Source organism: Lissotriton helveticus, chromosome 5_1, assembly GCF_964261635.1.
Source record: "Lissotriton helveticus chromosome 5_1, aLisHel1.1, whole genome shotgun sequence".
Lineage (NCBI taxonomy): Eukaryota > Metazoa > Chordata > Amphibia > Caudata > Salamandridae > Lissotriton > Lissotriton helveticus.
In genome coordinates this window covers 1,424,011,988-1,424,028,305 of record NC_136065.1, presented here as the reverse complement: position 1 = coordinate 1,424,028,305, position 16,318 = coordinate 1,424,011,988, and the positions used below count along the sequence as shown (strand labels likewise).

The 16,318-nt window shown below is 48.0% G+C and overlaps 1 protein-coding gene across 1 annotated transcript in view; it reads right to left on the bottom strand.

Annotated features, from left to right (window-relative positions):
* The window catches only part of PTPN22 (protein tyrosine phosphatase non-receptor type 22), a 533,173-nt gene that overhangs the window by 215,550 nt on the left and 301,305 nt on the right, over nucleotides 1–16,318 (bottom strand). Inside the window, exon 10 of the mRNA XM_078644425.1 lies at nucleotides 1,378–1,455. Within this exon, the coding sequence (XP_078500551.1) occupies nucleotides 1,378–1,455 (78 nt within the window). The remainder of the gene's footprint in view (nucleotides 1–1,377; nucleotides 1,456–16,318) is intronic.

Below are 16,318 nucleotides of genomic sequence, written 5' to 3'. Positions count from 1 at the left end.
GGCAGGGCTGGCCATTCCTCAGGCAACGCCTGGGGTAAAACTAATGTTTGGTGCCCATCCTAATGGTCCTCGTCCACTCCTTCCCATCTGCCCCCTCCCATTGGTGAGCCTAGCAGGGGTCCGCCCTTTTGTGCTCACAGGTCAGGTCCTGGCTGAATACCTCAGAAGGTCACCGGTCTGTGAACACACATTTGCACCTAGTCCCCTCAACTCAATCACCTATTCAGTTGCTAAACTGGAGGTGAGAGTCCCTGAGAGGTGGCTGAGGAAGAAGGAAAGTGGAGTGGGAGAGAGGTAATCCAGGGAGGCTAGGAAAATTAAAGAAGCATGATTTTACAAGAAAAGATTGACAATCTGATGGCCTAGGCAAACCAAGACAGCCCACACCTACCACTATTCCCTAAGTAGTGCCACTATCCAATTATTTCTCTAGCAAGGCGAGTGCATGTGTAGGAGGGTTCCGCTGCCTTTAACCCTCTATCAGAAAAATTCATGATTCACAATAACAAAGAAAAATGCAACCCATCACTCTAAACATGTGTCGCAAACACTGTAAACACAAGGAGGAATAGCTTTTCCACACTGGCTACAACTGAACGGCTTTCCAATGTGAAGCATGAATACATACAACTGGAGTGACTGATCACCTCAAGGACTCTCCTTAATTACGCATGACAGATTACATTGTTGCGTTCCTTCTTGTGATTAGACACAGTGTTTGCTACACATGTTTAGAGTGCTGGTTGCGTTTTTCTATTTTAAAGCATGATTTTACACACAGCTTGAAGGCAATGAACTGACTGGCGGATTGGGAAAAGCACATTTATTCCAAGCAGCTCAGGACCCAGGCCACCCAGGCCAAAGGTCGGTCCTGCTCACTGTGCAGGCCTCTGTCAGTGATGGACAAGTAACCATGAGAGAGGCTGTGCACTCAACAGTGTTCGGCTTATAAGCAACGAGTGTAAGGGACTGGAAGCCATTCAGATGAGGCTTCCTTTAAAAGATGAATGAATCATCTTCCCCTCCTTGAGGGGCCTCTTGCCTCTCAGTGTCACAGCACGAGCAGAAGCAGAGCAGGTCTGGAGCACAGCAGCCGTACAACGTAAACCAAGCAGACCATTCAAAACAATCAGAGTGTGCAAAATTGGGGATTTAGTGTGGGAAATTTACCATCTCACTTACATCACCATGATCTCTCAGTGCAGATGGATCCAGTTGTTTTGTTTCCTACTGAGCAAGTATACACAACCAGAAAAGCCACACAGATCAGAGAGGATTTAAGACATTAAAAATATTTGATATTTTCCAATTCTAAACAGAAATATAGACTTAAATGTGATAAATAAATTTACTGATTTTGACCACACGTTACCATACCTTTGTTTGTACCAATGATGGCCTCTGGGTCCTCATTTCGAGTATTAAGTTATAAACACTGAAGTTTTCTGGGACGATCTAAAGAAGAAACAGCAAATACATCCTCATGTATTTATTTATTTACCACAAGCAAGAGTGAAGTTCTGTGTCTGTTAGATGGGTTTATGTTAAAAAATTGATTTAAATTTCCTCGTGACTTTTTCAAATATCCATTATTGTAGCCGCACTTTAAGACACCATTATTGCCAATAATTTAACATATGCTTAGAGTGGCTTTTGGGTCTGGCCCTTCCTTATGATTAGATACATTTCTTGTTTATATCAATCCTCTGCACCTAATCCTGTGACTTTCTGCCCCATTCTTGTGTTTTCCCAGCCTCTATAGCACTAATGTTTCCTCCTCCGTTTTCATTGTTATACTTTCATTGTTTTTTTGCCAGGGAAATATTTTTGTAATTGCATTTTACTATGCTGTTTGATCTTTAGGACTCGATGGCAGTGCATTCCCTCCTATTACCTCTCTCTCCACCATCTACACTTAGTACTGCTGCACCTCTCTCGCGCGCTCTCTCGCTCTCCCTCTTTCTGTCTCTCTCTTTCTATCTTTGTCTCTTCCACCATTTTCCTCTCAATACCGCCACTGCTCCTATCTTTGCTAATGCTTGTACAATTGCATTTATTGCCAACTTGCAACATAGATGCCATCTTGAAAGTGTAAAAAATAAATTTACAAGATTGCTGGACATTTATTTAGATACCTCCACGATCACAGACACAAAACATCTAAAGAAAGGATATCCACCATCCTGAAACACTAGATAACAATGCTCCAATTTGGCGCCACTATTGGCTTCACCAATGTTTGTAAAATTGAATCAGAAGCATTGGCAAGCTAAAAGCGGTGGACTGCCATCTTGAAACATTATTTTCTATACTTCCAAGATGGTATTCGCCCTTGATTTACAGGTAAAGGTCAGCCATCTCCAAAGTATACAAAATACTAACCGAAGATGACTGTACGCTGATATTCGTTTTGCCAATGTCAGTGCCAATTCTTGTGTCACATATCTACAATCATTGTCAAAGTGAGGTTGGTTAGCTTTGCAAATGCTTGTGTTTGTTTGCTCTAGAAACATTCTTTAAACGTATACCCATAAATGACCGTTTTTGTTCTTTTTTATTCTTTCAGCACAATTCACTGCCCAACCCCCTCCTCTCATCCTATAGTTTGACAGGAACAAAACCACTTTGCAAATCTCTGCCAAACTCAAGCAGGGTTTGCTCTATTCTTGAAATTCAGCCAAACAATCAATACTTTTTTTTGGTTTCTACTTTCAATGTAATAATTTTCAATATTGTAAGATAAACTCCTCTTTGATAACTGTGTCTGCTGGATGATAAAATAAATGTCAATCGCCTTCACTTTGGCATTCCTGTGACTAGGCTTAACGATATACATAACATCTGTCAAGCTGAAACTGCAGAATTTGATTTGCCCATGTTTAGATGCAGACTATCTGCCTGTGGACCACTTTTTGTTATGTGTTCATGTGTGACCATATGTGTTGCCTTGGGGTATATTCTCTCTGAACACTTCTGCCGGTTTATGCATGGAATATAGGAACACCTAAACAGTTGGATTTGCCACTGCTTGGTTATGTTCAGGCTGAGTACACCAGTCTGTGTATGCAAATAGTTGTTCCCACAGTAAGCTACCCTATAATGTTACAACAACTGAGTGGACATTTTAGCAGAGTCATTTTAAGGCACGAAGAAAGTGAAGGACTGCACAGGGCCACATTCTAAGAGACCCCCTCTTCTCTACTACCCCCTCACTGCATCTCACTGCTCTGTTTCTATCTCACCTCTTTATCTCTCCTGCATCTACTTCAAATCTGCCCCATCCTCTCTCTTATCCTCACACCTCGCACCATTTTCTATATACATCTCTCTCTACCTCTCTGTCCCTTATCACTCTCTACTAAAAATCTGTCTCAGACTCATTTATATCTATCTCACATCTCACTCACCCACATCTCTCTCTCTTACAAACGTTTGAGTTTATCTCAGTTTTAATTCACTACCTCACCATACCTCTCACCGCCATATTCTTTTCTTCAACCTCCCTTTTCCAACATCTACCTGCTTTTCTCTATCATTGCTCTTCTATCTACATACTCCCTGTCCTCCTCTGTTCCAACTCAACCTTACTTTCTCACTGTTATCAGTACTTCACCTGTCTCTACCTCACCACTCTCTCAATACTTCACCTTCTGACTCTCCATGTTTGCAACAACCTCACCTCTTTCTCTACCTCACCTTCCCCGCTCTACTTCACCTTCTCTCTCTCTATGTCTGCATCAACCTCACCTCTTTCTCTACTTCACCTTCCCCTGAATACTTCACCTCTTTTTCATCTACACCTCATCTCTCTTTCTTTCCTGCAGCACTCTAATGGAAGTGTACACGAAGAATCAGGAGAGGACAGACAAGACAAGGGAAGAACACTTAGAAAAAAGTAAATTCTTATCCAGGAAATGTTGCAAACCCTTTGACTAGGGCTTTTATTTTCACTGTGTAAGTGAAAATGTTAGTTATGGAAGGGGGAGGGCTCTTCAAGATCATGAACATCCGGCAATTAAACCTGTGATTGCAAGTGGGAAATGTATATGTCTTATTTTAATGTTATGTACTTTTTTGGGAGGGGGAGCTATTCCAAACCCTCTCTTTTTGGGTAACCCACCCAAACCCTCTTTTTAAAACCCATTGCCTCCATCTACCACTACCCCTCCTGGACCCTAAAAACCCTTTACTAACTTTTACCGCTACCCATCCTTGCTCCCTAAAACCACCTTTATCGCTTAGCCCTACTGAGTCCTGAAACCTAATAACCCCTCACTGCCCTTTACTTCTACCCAACCTGACCCCCAAAAATCCATTACTCCGCCTTATCATTACCCATGACTGAATCGTACTAAAGATCATACTACCCCTTACTCTTACACATCCCTGAAATCTAAAAATCCATTACTAACCTTCACCCTTACACCCATGTAATCAAAAAAAACTGTACAGCCCCTTACACATACCCATTTCTGAACCCTAAATACCCCTTACTACTTCTTACCCTACCTAGCCCTGAAACTGAAATATGTCTTACTACTCGTTTACCCTTACCCATTCCATAACTCTAAAAAAAAAACTGACTACCACTTACTTGTATCTACTCCATAAACATAAACAAACTTAACACCCTGTCATCCTTTACCATTAAAAATTCCCTGAACCCTTGAAACCCTTTAGTATTTCTTACCACCACTCACCCCTGAAACTTTTTTTTTTTCTTTTTTAGTTCAACACTGCTTTATTGCATAAGACGAGATGAAGTACACAGCTTTTCGTGCCCACAACCCGAAGGCCGGCAGCATGGTACAGGAAGTATAACACAGCCTTGTAGCCGGCATCCCTGAGGCCCGGCGGCACAGCACATGAGTGAGCGAGGGCAGTTGCACAGCCGACGTTGTGGGGCATCGGAAGAATGAGCAGCAGCAGAACAGCGTTATCAACGTTTACGTTTAGTAACAGAACAGTGAAAAGAACTTCCCAACAGTGAAGAAACTAAGAGGCAAGTCTTTCTCCCATGGAAAAGAAAAAATATCAAGTCGGTAAGGCAACCCAGATAGGCAGTGCAGTGCAGTGCATAGTAGTCGCGACTCCATACTCCCAACATTAAACCATCTAGGCCGAAGACAGCGACGTGTGCAGTGGCTAAAAATGTAATGCGATATGATAGAAAAAGAATGTGGGGATGTGCAAAGTGCGGTGTAGGAGATACTGGTCCAACTCAGGGGGGGGGGATAATCGCCATCAGGAGGGGGGCTCTCAATGTCGGGTACGGGGTGGGGCGTGGAGAGCATACCACTCTAACCCAGCCCCAGGAAGCAGGTCACGTCATATGCTGATGACAGTGATATGTGGATGCGGGACCGGGAGTGATGGCTCGCGCCAGGGCTGCAAGGTGTAACATCAAATAGCAACAGGGCCTTCCTCAGATGTATCCACCACGTCCGATCGTTGGAGCAGGTAGCACACCAGGGGACCCCATATGTCCATGGGCCTACAGGATATAGGTAATAATTCGGCGAATGTAGTATGTTGGTCTTGACAGTAGGTCAAGTCCGCCAGCCAGTCCTTAAATTTAGGTGCCCTACCTCGGCCCCACCGACAAGCCACATGCCTCTTGGCCAAAAGGAGCGCAGTATCGACAAATTTCCGGCAAGAGCTAGGGATCTGCAGTGTATATCCGAGAAGTGTCACCAAGGGGTCCATGGGCACGGTGGCTCTTGTCATGTCTGTAAGGGCATCCGTCACTTGCTGCCAATAAAGCACCACCTGTGGGCACCCCCACGCCAAATGCAGAATATCCGCATGGTCGGCACGGCAGCGTATGCAGCGGTCATCCTCCGCCAAGCCAAATCTATGTTTTCTCACTGGCGTATAGTACAGCCGCTGTAGAAATTTGTAATGTATAATTTTTAATCTGCTACTGGCAGATATGCGAGAGGTGAGCGCACAGCAGTACAGCCACTGCTCGTCAGCGACGTCAATAGCCAGCTCAGCGGCCCATCGCGCCCGAGCACTAGAGTCCGGCATCGGCGCTGCACCCCTGAGCTGACGGTAAAGGCCAGATACCAGATGAGTCCCATCCTGTGAGCATAACAGGAAGTGGAGCGGAGGCAGGACCTCAGGTTCGTTAGGGAAGTTAGGTAGGATGTCTCGCATCCCCGCACGTAATCGGATGTAATAAAAAAGCTCTAGAGGGGTGCGGCTGTGTGTCGCGAAGAAAAGTTCCGCCATTTTAAACTGACCATTAGCAAACAAGTCACCCCAGAAGGAGACATGTAGTTTCGCGCATAAGGTGCGGAATCCTTGTTCCCGCAGTAGAGTGAGATCCGGGTGATAGGTAAGTGGCAACTTCGGTGAATAGGGCAGCTGACACGACAAGCTCTTGGCTATACGGCGCCATGCATCCATCGTGCACGAAACTGAAGTGTTCGGCGTAGTGATGGATGATTCCGGGCAGTGAAGCAATCCTGTTAGTGGGAGGGGATGTACTATCCAGTCCTCCCCCGCAATATGTGGCATGAAAGGCGTAGGTGCCATCCAGTGGTATGCGAAATGTGCCTGTGCGCACTGATAATACTCCTCGAAGTCAGGGACATCGAAACCTCCCCTGTCGTAGGGTAGGGTAAGTGTGGACCATTTGAGCCTTGGGCTCTTGCCTCCCCAAAAGAGCCTGCGCAGCTCCATCTTCAGGGTCTTAAAGAAGAAAGCGCCGGGGAAGTAGGGAATGTTAAGAAAAAAATAAAGAAAGCGGGGAAGGATAACCATTTTGATAAGGGACGCCCTTCCGGCCATGGAGAGCGGCAGGGTGAGCCAGCGATCCACGGAGGCGGTCAGCTTGGTGATAGCCACTCCATAATTGGACCGTAATGTCTCCTCCCTATATCGGGAGATACGGATACCCAGGTAACGGAGGTCCGTCCGGCACCACTCCAATGGATAGTCAAGGGGAAAATCACCCACCGCGTCTGTTAAAGGGAATATTTGGGACTTGGACCAATTGATATGTACACCTGACATCCCGCCGAACATAATGAACTCCCGGAGTAAGGGATTGAGGTGCGTCTCAGGGTGTTTAACATATAGGGTAATATCGTCTGCATAGAGGGACACATCTATTTGTCGCTGTAAGCATTGAACCGCCCTATCCCGATGAAGCTGACGCAGGCGGCAGGCCAGAGGCTCAACAGCTATGGCAAACAATAAGGGAGAGAGTGGACAGCCCTGGCGCGTGCCTCTGGTAATGACGATAGGTTGTGATAGATGACCATTGACCAACACTCTCGCCGTGGGTCGAGTATAAAGCAGGCGAACCCAGGATATAAACAAGGGTGGGAACCCCATGCTAGCCAATACAGAAAATAAATAGGGCCATTCGACTGAGTCGAAGGCTTTGGTTGCATCAAGAAAGACAGTTGCGACAGGTGTGTCGGGATGGACTGTGCCTAGGAGAGAGAACAGGGTATGGAGGTTGTGTGAAGTGGAGCGGCCAGCCACAAATCCAGATTGATCAGGCAGCACAATTCTAGTCATCAACAGTGACAGACGGGTAGCCAGAACTTTAGCAAGTATTTTTACATCACAGTTTAAGAGTGACAGTGGGCGGTAAGAGTTACAGGAGCTGGGATCTTTATCAGGCTTCAGGAGAGAGGTGATGACCACTTCGCGCATGGAGCAAGGTAGAACGCCTTCGTCAAGGGACTCCGAGTAGACCTCGCGTAGGACAGGAGCCATGATATCAATGTATGCTTTATAAAATTCGGCAGGTATGCCATCAAGGCCTGGGGCTTTACCATTCTGGAGAGACATGATGGCGTCGCGGATCTCATCGAGCTCGAAAGGCGCCGCCAAGAATGCCCTATCCCCATCGCTGAGCCAGCATAATGCTACATCCTTTAGGTAATCAGCATAAGACGTTGCAGACCCTGCGTTGGAAGTGTAGAGTGAGTGGTAGTGTGCTGTGAATGTACTGAGAATTTCATCCGAGTTCCTGATAGTGGCGCCGTGAGTATCTTTAAGTTCGAATATGATATTGCGGTCTCGTGGTGATTGTGTGAGTGCAGCTAGTACCCTCCCAGGCCTATCTCCCTCGCAATATTTTCGGGCTTGCCAGTGTTTTCCACGGAACCTAGTCTCCCTAGCAGCCTCCTCCTCATATCTTGACAACGTCTCCCTGAAGATAGCATACAGCTCGGGGCTAGTCTCATCCACCATACGGCGTTCCAGAGCTCCCAGCTCCTTCTCCAATGTGCTAATAGTATGAAGGATATCACGCAAGACCCCGCAGCTCTTGGATATACAAAAGCCCCTAATGGTTACCTTGAACGCCTCCCATATGTGTTCAACCGAGTCGACTGATCCCTTATTTCCTGGGGAAAAAGGCAGTTATCTCGTCCCCCAGTTCAGTTCGAAACAGATTGTCCAGCAAGATTTCTGGGCGGAGTCTCCAGTGCGGTCGTAGGTTATCCCACCCAGGGATGCGGAGATGGAGTACGATGGGGCTATGATCAGAGTATGTCCTTGGTAGGTGAGCCACCCCTACTAGCTCTGTGGCAATCCCCTTGGTAACCAAAAAATAATCCAATCGTGCCCATGTTCTCGTGTGTGAGGTGGAATGTGCGCCTTCTCTTCCGTTTGGGTGCAAGTGTCTCCAGGCATCTAGAAATTCACCCTCTGCAAGCACTCCCTCCAGCGCCTCTCGTGATCTAGGTTTATAAGAGCATACTCCGTCAGCTCTATCTAAGTGAGGTACCAGCGCCAGGTTGAAATCGCCTCCCCAGATGACGTGTCGTGAGCCTGCAGCCATGATCTTGCCCCACAGAGTGGTGAAAAAGGCAGGTGTGTCCACATTGGGCGCATACGCTACAACAAATGTGTAAGTATCTCGGCCTAGTCTGCCCCACAGCAATGCATATCGCCCCTCCTTATCAGCCAATTCCCCATATCTGTGAAACGGTACAGTCCGGGCTATAAGGATAGCCACCCCCCTCGCATAAGTGGAGTACGAAGAAAAAATGCGGTCCCCAGCCCACCTGCTCGCAAAGGCGATCTTATCTCGTGGAGGCAAATGGGTTTCCTGCAACATAACCACCTGAGCGTGGTGTATATCGAGGTAGGCAAGGACACTACGACATTTTTTAGCAACGTTTAAGCCTCGAACATTCCAGGACAAGCAAGTCAAATGTGTATTATCATTTAGAGTAGCTATAAATCGGTCAACAACAGAAGCAGTAATGCCAGCCTAGTCAATGAGTCAGGGCCTGCTCCGCCCCGCCACCAAAGGTGCGCATACCATCGTAGAATCTGCATACATACTCCCAGCGAGAATAGCCTCGTCGTATAACAACCCATCCCCCCTCCCACCCCAGCATCCCAATCATGCCAGTAGCCAGTGAATCCCACCCAACATCCCTCCCCCCACCCTACCATTCCCAACCCATGTAGCAACAACAAAAACAGTAGCAGTCTTAAGGGGAACACCCTGTAGGGGTAAAACATAGAGTACGCACAGCCACCTCCCGGCCCATAGCTCCAGTCTGTACCACCCTCGGTGGAGCCTAGAGCCAAGAGAGTGGGCCTTGGTTTACATTACCACAGGCGTGTCGAGGCCATGCATGTTCGTTGCTCGTATTCAGTTCAGTCACCATGGTCGGTATGATGAGCGATGTTCGGGCAGTGCAGGATAGGCATCCAGCGCAATCAGTTGAAGTAGTTACTGCTCGTCCGGCGCCGGTGGCGAGTCACCGCCCCCCAGGTCAGCCGCAGCGTCACGCTCCTCCCTGCGTGCCTTCCGGAGCGATTTTAGGAAGTCTTCCACCTTCTGCGGGTTCGTGAAGAACCGTTGCTGTCCCTGATGTGTGATCCGCAGCTTCGCCGGGTATAAGAGAGCATAGTCCACTTGGGCCTCCCGTAGCTTTTTCTTCACGGGGAGTAATTTACGGCGCTCCTCCTGCACCATCGGTGTGAAATCCGGATATATGGAAAAGGTGATACCATTGTATTGCAAGGTCCGTTGAGTTCGGGCCGCCCTCAATGCAGTGTCACGGTCGCGATAGTTCAATAGTCTGGCAATAATAGGCCTAGGTGGCAATCCGGGTTTGGGCACAGGTGCCAGGGAACGGTGCGCTCGCTCCACAATGAATTGGGGAGAAAAAGCGTAGTCTCCAATTGAGCCTTTAAGCAGTTTCTCAATGTATAGTTCCATCCTGCCCGTGTCTGTAGATTCCGGCACATTCGTGACGCGTATATTGTTGCGGCGGCTGCGGGCCTCCAAGTCCTCGTTTTTAGCCGCTATGATCCTGAGCAGATTATCCATCCGAGTTAGCTGCGTCGTGTGAGTCGCGGCGGTATCTTCGTTATCAGAGACACGTTGTTCCGCAGCCGTTAGTCGCTCCTCATGGCGATCCACCTTATGAACCAAGGCGTCCAGTCGTGCAGTGACGCCGTCGACCTTTTCAACCACCGTTGCAAACCCCTGTCTCATCTCCTGGAACAGGTTGTGAAGGTTAAGGTCTGTTGCGGGGGGTGCAGCGGCCTTCAAAGGCGCCTCACTGGGTCCAGGTCCATCAGGCACCGATTTCGCGCCTTTTTTGGCGCCATCAAAACTCAGCTTCGCCTGGCGGTTATCAAGGCGCCCCATGGTGGCAGCAGGCCGCAGCTCCCAGACGCCGCGCACCCCGTAGGCGCTATGTGCACAGTGATCACGTAAGCGGATATTCAGGCAGTACAGAGGTCCAATACACCCTGGCAGTTTTCAGCGTGGCAGCCGCTGGCGAAGATGAGGACGGTATAGGAAGGTAACCAGCGGGGGGATGGCGCAGGTCCCAGGTGCCCCTCGAGGTCCCAGGTATGTCAGCGTTGATGGGGTACCAGAGCCAGGGGGTCGGCGACGAGCAGGCGCAGGTTGTCTTGTGGCCTCAGCAGGTCTTGAGTGCAGCCCTGCAGTCTAAAGGTCGGTGTAATGGCCGCCGGAGCCTGGCACAGGGAGGGCAGTGTCCAGGATGAAGGCCGACGTGATCAGGCAATGGGCAGAGTCAAGTCACACAACTCGCTAGTGGAAGCGAATGTGAGGCAGCCAGAACGAGGGAGCCAGCACTTCTTTCAGCGGGACCAAAAGAGGGGGTATGCAATCGGTCAACAACTTACTCGGTGCCTCGCGTGGGGTCCAGGCGTCGCATAGAAGAGCCGAGCGTTGCAGCCCTCCCCGCTCAGGCGGTCTAAAATGCGGGTGTCACCGGCAGCTCAGGGCACCTCGCGGTCTCCCCCACCTCGGCGAGAGGTCCGGTACGTAGGCGGCTTCCTCAGTCGTTCGGCGATTGTCCTGCCATCCGGCGCCTCACCGGGCGTGAATAGGCGGCTCACCCCTGGTCCCTACTCCGGGAGTCAGCGACAGCGGGGGAGGGAGGGAGACCAGCTTAGGCGATGGGGTGAGTGCACTTCGCCAACAGCCGCAGGCTCCCACTCAAGTTCTCTTCCGACCTCGGGCGGCTGCCCGGAAACGCGGCCCTGCCCCTCGTGGCCGACCTCGGTCTCGCGTAGAGCGTCGCAGCCGGCCCTCTCCTCTCGCTGGCACCAGGTCAATCCTCAGTAAATAAAGATTCAGCGGTATCTTCGGCCCTGCACCTCGTAGCGGCTCCAAACTCCGGACGAGTGCAGTCGATGCTTGCCTGCAGATTGCGAAGGGTATAGTTGGCGATTCGTCACCCTGTGGCATAGGATAAGTGAAGGATAATTTGCCAAGGCGCGGGAGCTACTTGCCTAAGCAGCCATTCCGCTTGCGCGCCCTCTAGCGCCCCCCACTCACCTCTGAAACTTAAAAGCCATTTACTTAATCCTATCCAGCCCTAAAAGCCCACTCACATAAGTAGTTTATATATATGGTGGTCACAAGTAGGCAGTTATAATTAGGACCATGTTTGCATAGGAAAAGTGTTTTTTGACTTGCATATATCTTTGGTGCAGATTGACAAATCTTCATGACATTTTCCAAAACAAGTACCCCAGTGATTCTAGTTGTGGATGGAAAGACTTGGGGTGATCCGTAAAGCAGGGGCTGAGCAAAAGGGGGAGGGGCGGGGGGTTAAAAAAAGTGTGTTTCCCATAATAATTCCTATAGGGGTTTTGAATATGACTAAAGCCCAAACCACTAAATGGACACCAAATTTGGGCATAATGGTAGGTCTTGGTTCAAAAGCACCCTTTTTGTGTTATTTGGTGTAAATCTGTTCATTAGGTTTTGAGATATTACAGAAAATCCAAATCTGTATATATAGGGACGCGACCCTTACACGATTCCTCCCAATCTTGTGTAGAGTTCTGATTGGTGCCAACACTTCAACCTGGAAGTGTTGGCAGCCATCTTAGAATTCAGACTCAGCTGAGTCCCAAACAAAAACAAAAAATAAAGACATGCAGGTAGGGTAGGAATACCCTGACCACCTAGCTCTGGTGCTGTGGTCCCGCTGGGACCCTAACAGGGCTAAAAAGCATTTAAAGAAACATTTGTGACAGAAATTGCAACAGATTCGTGAATTTGCAGCAAAATGTCTTTAAAAAACAAGAGCAACTTCCTGTACTTGTTTCTCTTTCAACCCCCGGATCATGTTAATTCGTCATTTTGCTTATTGTCAAAATCTTGATTGTATTTTGGATTTTTTTGCATTGTCGTCAATCCTATATTGCGATCAAGCACATGCACAGGGACAAGATCTCCTACTGGGGAGAGCTGGTGAGTATATGCTTCTGTTGATAATAATCAGCCCTCTGTGTGCTCCACGGCTCTCTTACGTGTCTCACGTCCGCCCAAAGCCCTGTGGCTCTCGAGATCCCCATAGGGGTTGTGCCTAGAATACTTCTCGTCCACAGGGAGGTCCCTTCAATGAGCCTAGAACAGGTCTTTTGGCCCCTGGGAAGATGCTATGAATGAGGCTTCTCGTTTCTGGGACCACACAAAGTTGCAGAACAGAAGACTTATCAAGGTGGAGTGAGGACTGCGTGGGCAACCTTACCAGGGCAAGGCGCTCCTGCATGCACCTTGTGTGCACAAGTGTGTATACCTGCAAGAGAGGTCTCTGGCATGGGGATTCTCTCAAGGCTCCTCACCCACACTGAGGTTCCCTGGGGCAGGAGGCTCCTCATCCGTAGGAAGGTTAGCTCCCTGTAGGAGGCTCCTCGGCATGCACTGAGGTACCTTGAATGAGTCTCCTTCTGCACTGAACAACCGCAAGGGGCTCCTTGGCATGCACCTTGCAGGAGTCTCCTCTCCTGCACTAAAGATAACCACAGGAGGCTCCTCAGCATGATCGAGTCTCCTCCTGCACTAAAGATAAATCCAGAAGCTCCTCGGCCAGCACCAAGGCACCTTGCAGGAGTCTACTCTCCGGCACTAAAGATACCAGTTAGAGGCCAACATAACTTCAATGAGTCTCCGCACCTGCACTAAATATAACCGCAGGAGACTCAAGATACCTTACAGGAGGATCTTCTCCTGCACTAAAAAATAACCACAGGAGACTCCTCTGCATTCATAGAGGTGCCTTGAATGAGTCTACTCTCTGCACTAAAGATAACAGCAGCAGGGTCCTCGGCATGCACATTGCAGGAGTCTCCTCTCCTGCATTAAAGACAACTGCAGGAACTTGATAAACCTTTCTGTAGTCTCCTCTCCTTCACTAAAGATAACATCAGGAGGCTTCTCTGCATGCATTAAGACACTGTGCAGGCGTCTCCTCTCCATACTGAAGATAACCTCAGGAGGCTGAGGTGCCTTGAATTAGTCTACCCTCCTGCACTAAATACCCTGGTGCAGGATGCCCCTCGACCATGGAAATGTTACCCTCCTGCAGGAGGTTCCTTGGTAGGAGAAACGTGCCTCCTAAACCTAGTTTCTCGGCCAAGGAAGGTGCCCCTGGTTTGTCTTCAGCCTGAAAGGATCTTGCACTAGAGCAGAGGTTGTACTGTGTGCGCATCTTTCATGCATGCTGCTGCCAAGGTTCTCTCGTCAGCCCCGTTCATAGGCTCTTTTAAAATAAGACACAGCACCACTAGGCACTTAGGAGTTTGGCACTGTCAGGGTTGTCCTTCATTGCCCTTCCATGCCCATGGCGGTGGGACTATGGCAGGCTTCCCTCTAGTGACCAGCCAGCATCTAAATTGAGCAGGCGGACTACCAAGATGATGGGCAAGAAGACTGCAGAAAAAGTGATGGCTGGACCAGTCCCGCCAAGATCTAAATCAGGCCTAGATAGATAGATAGATAGATAGATAGATAGATAGATAGATAGATAGATGAATAGATGGATAGATAGATAGATAGATAGATAGATAGATATATAGATAGATAGATAGATAGATAGATAGATAGATAGATAGATAGATAGATAGATAGATAGATAGATAGATAGATAGACAGATAGATACTCTGAATATGTTACAGATAACAGTTCATTTATAATATTACTGAAGGTCAATGATGGCATAGTAGTTGAGGCTGGCTGATTTGTAAACGCAACTGCAACCCCAAGAGCAATTTTTATATTACATGTTATGTTTTGAGGCTTCTCGCTGGATTAAATGACCATAATTTGCCAGAATGACATCACTTCCATGGATTACAAGGTTTGAAAAGATGCTGATTGTAAACTGACTCCAAGGACAGACTTTAAGTGTGTACATATATGCAAAATCCAAACACAAAATTTGGATTTCACATTTCTCATATTGTATGTTGCTTCGGATACATTCCTTGTGTTCCAGAAACAAAACCCTCTCATTAGACTGCATTGCTCCGACGTCACAAGACAGTTGTCTATAATTTTTTGAGGCAATTTGTGTACAAACTTTAGAGCACCCCTTCCCGGATAAAAAGGGGTGACCACCACACCCCTGGTGGCACAGATCTCAGACACACAGGTGTGCAAAGCACCCACTCACTGGGAGAGCCCTGCACACTTTGGCTATACACCCCTACAAAACCATTAACACTAATTACACATTATGTTGCGCACTGGCAATTATTTTACGGTAATGGGAGAATAAGCAGGTACTTAGACTTTCAGCCCTAATGGGAGAAAACTTGCTAATCGTCATAAGGTAGCATTTACAATTTAAGGAATAATGATGAACATGATAAATGCATCTATATATATATATATACATTTTTTCTGTTTCCTGACTGGTCTTTCCATAACATTGTCAGTTTAGGGTTGTGATTCTGTATACCGTACTCACGGTGGCGGTTCGACCACCTCCACACTGCGGGCCTGCCCGCAGTATTACAAGTGTGGCAGTCGGACTGCCACAGGTCCGCTGCTTAACCGGGGATCCAGGATCCTGCAGTGGTCACGCAGCAGTCAGGAGCAGGAATATGCTGACGGTGCTGCTGCGGGACTGCCGAGAATGTTCTGAGTTGGCTGGCCACTGCTCTTTTCTTGGTGGTGAGCCCGCCATGGAAAGGGTGGCGGAGAGGCAACTCCCATGCCACTCCTGGGCCTGGGGGTTCATGCAGGGGGGCACATGTTGTGCCCCTCTGGAATTGCACCCCTGTTTCTGGACAGTCTTGCTTGCATGCCATCCCGTGCAGGAACGTGCTGTAGGTGCTGTCATGGCAACGGGCTGCATGTTTGGCTATTCCATGAGCCTAACATCCCCACTGCTGTGAGACCACTACAGCACTGTCCGCCCGCCATGGATTACAATCATAATCCTGTGGGTGGGTGCCACGTGGGTTTGGTGGTCCTCCTGCGGATGGCACAGTGGCTGCACCACAGAAGGACCACTAAAGTCATAATCAGGCCCTTAGACCCTTTCTAGCTTGGCTTGGATGGCGCTGTGCTAGTCCTATGCTTAGATCAATCAGATAAGTGAAGACATTTGAGAATGCAGTGAATTGTGGGCGGGGGTAAGTTATAGTTGTTTCAGGTAACTATAACTGCTGAATTTCACTGGTGTTGTATGAGTAAAATCTGAGCCTAACAATAACTTCTCTGTAAAGCACAAAAAGAACTGGACAGTGGATCAATCCTTCTTACGGCACCAAACATCAGAGATATTTTCCATATCTTCACATACATCGGAAAAACTAGAGATATCATTGATAAGTTTTATTTCATATATGTGTATGCCTTTTCAATAGGCTAATAACAGATGCCGGGTCTGGGATGTGTACATAACTCACCTCTCTGAAACTCTTTTGGAATATAAATACAAACAAAAGGAAGACCATTGCTTGCTATAACTATATGGACCAATTGATAAAAGAAATAAGGAAAAAGTAAAACAAAACAGAATTGGATTATACTCTTCCAGGTAGGCTTGTTGA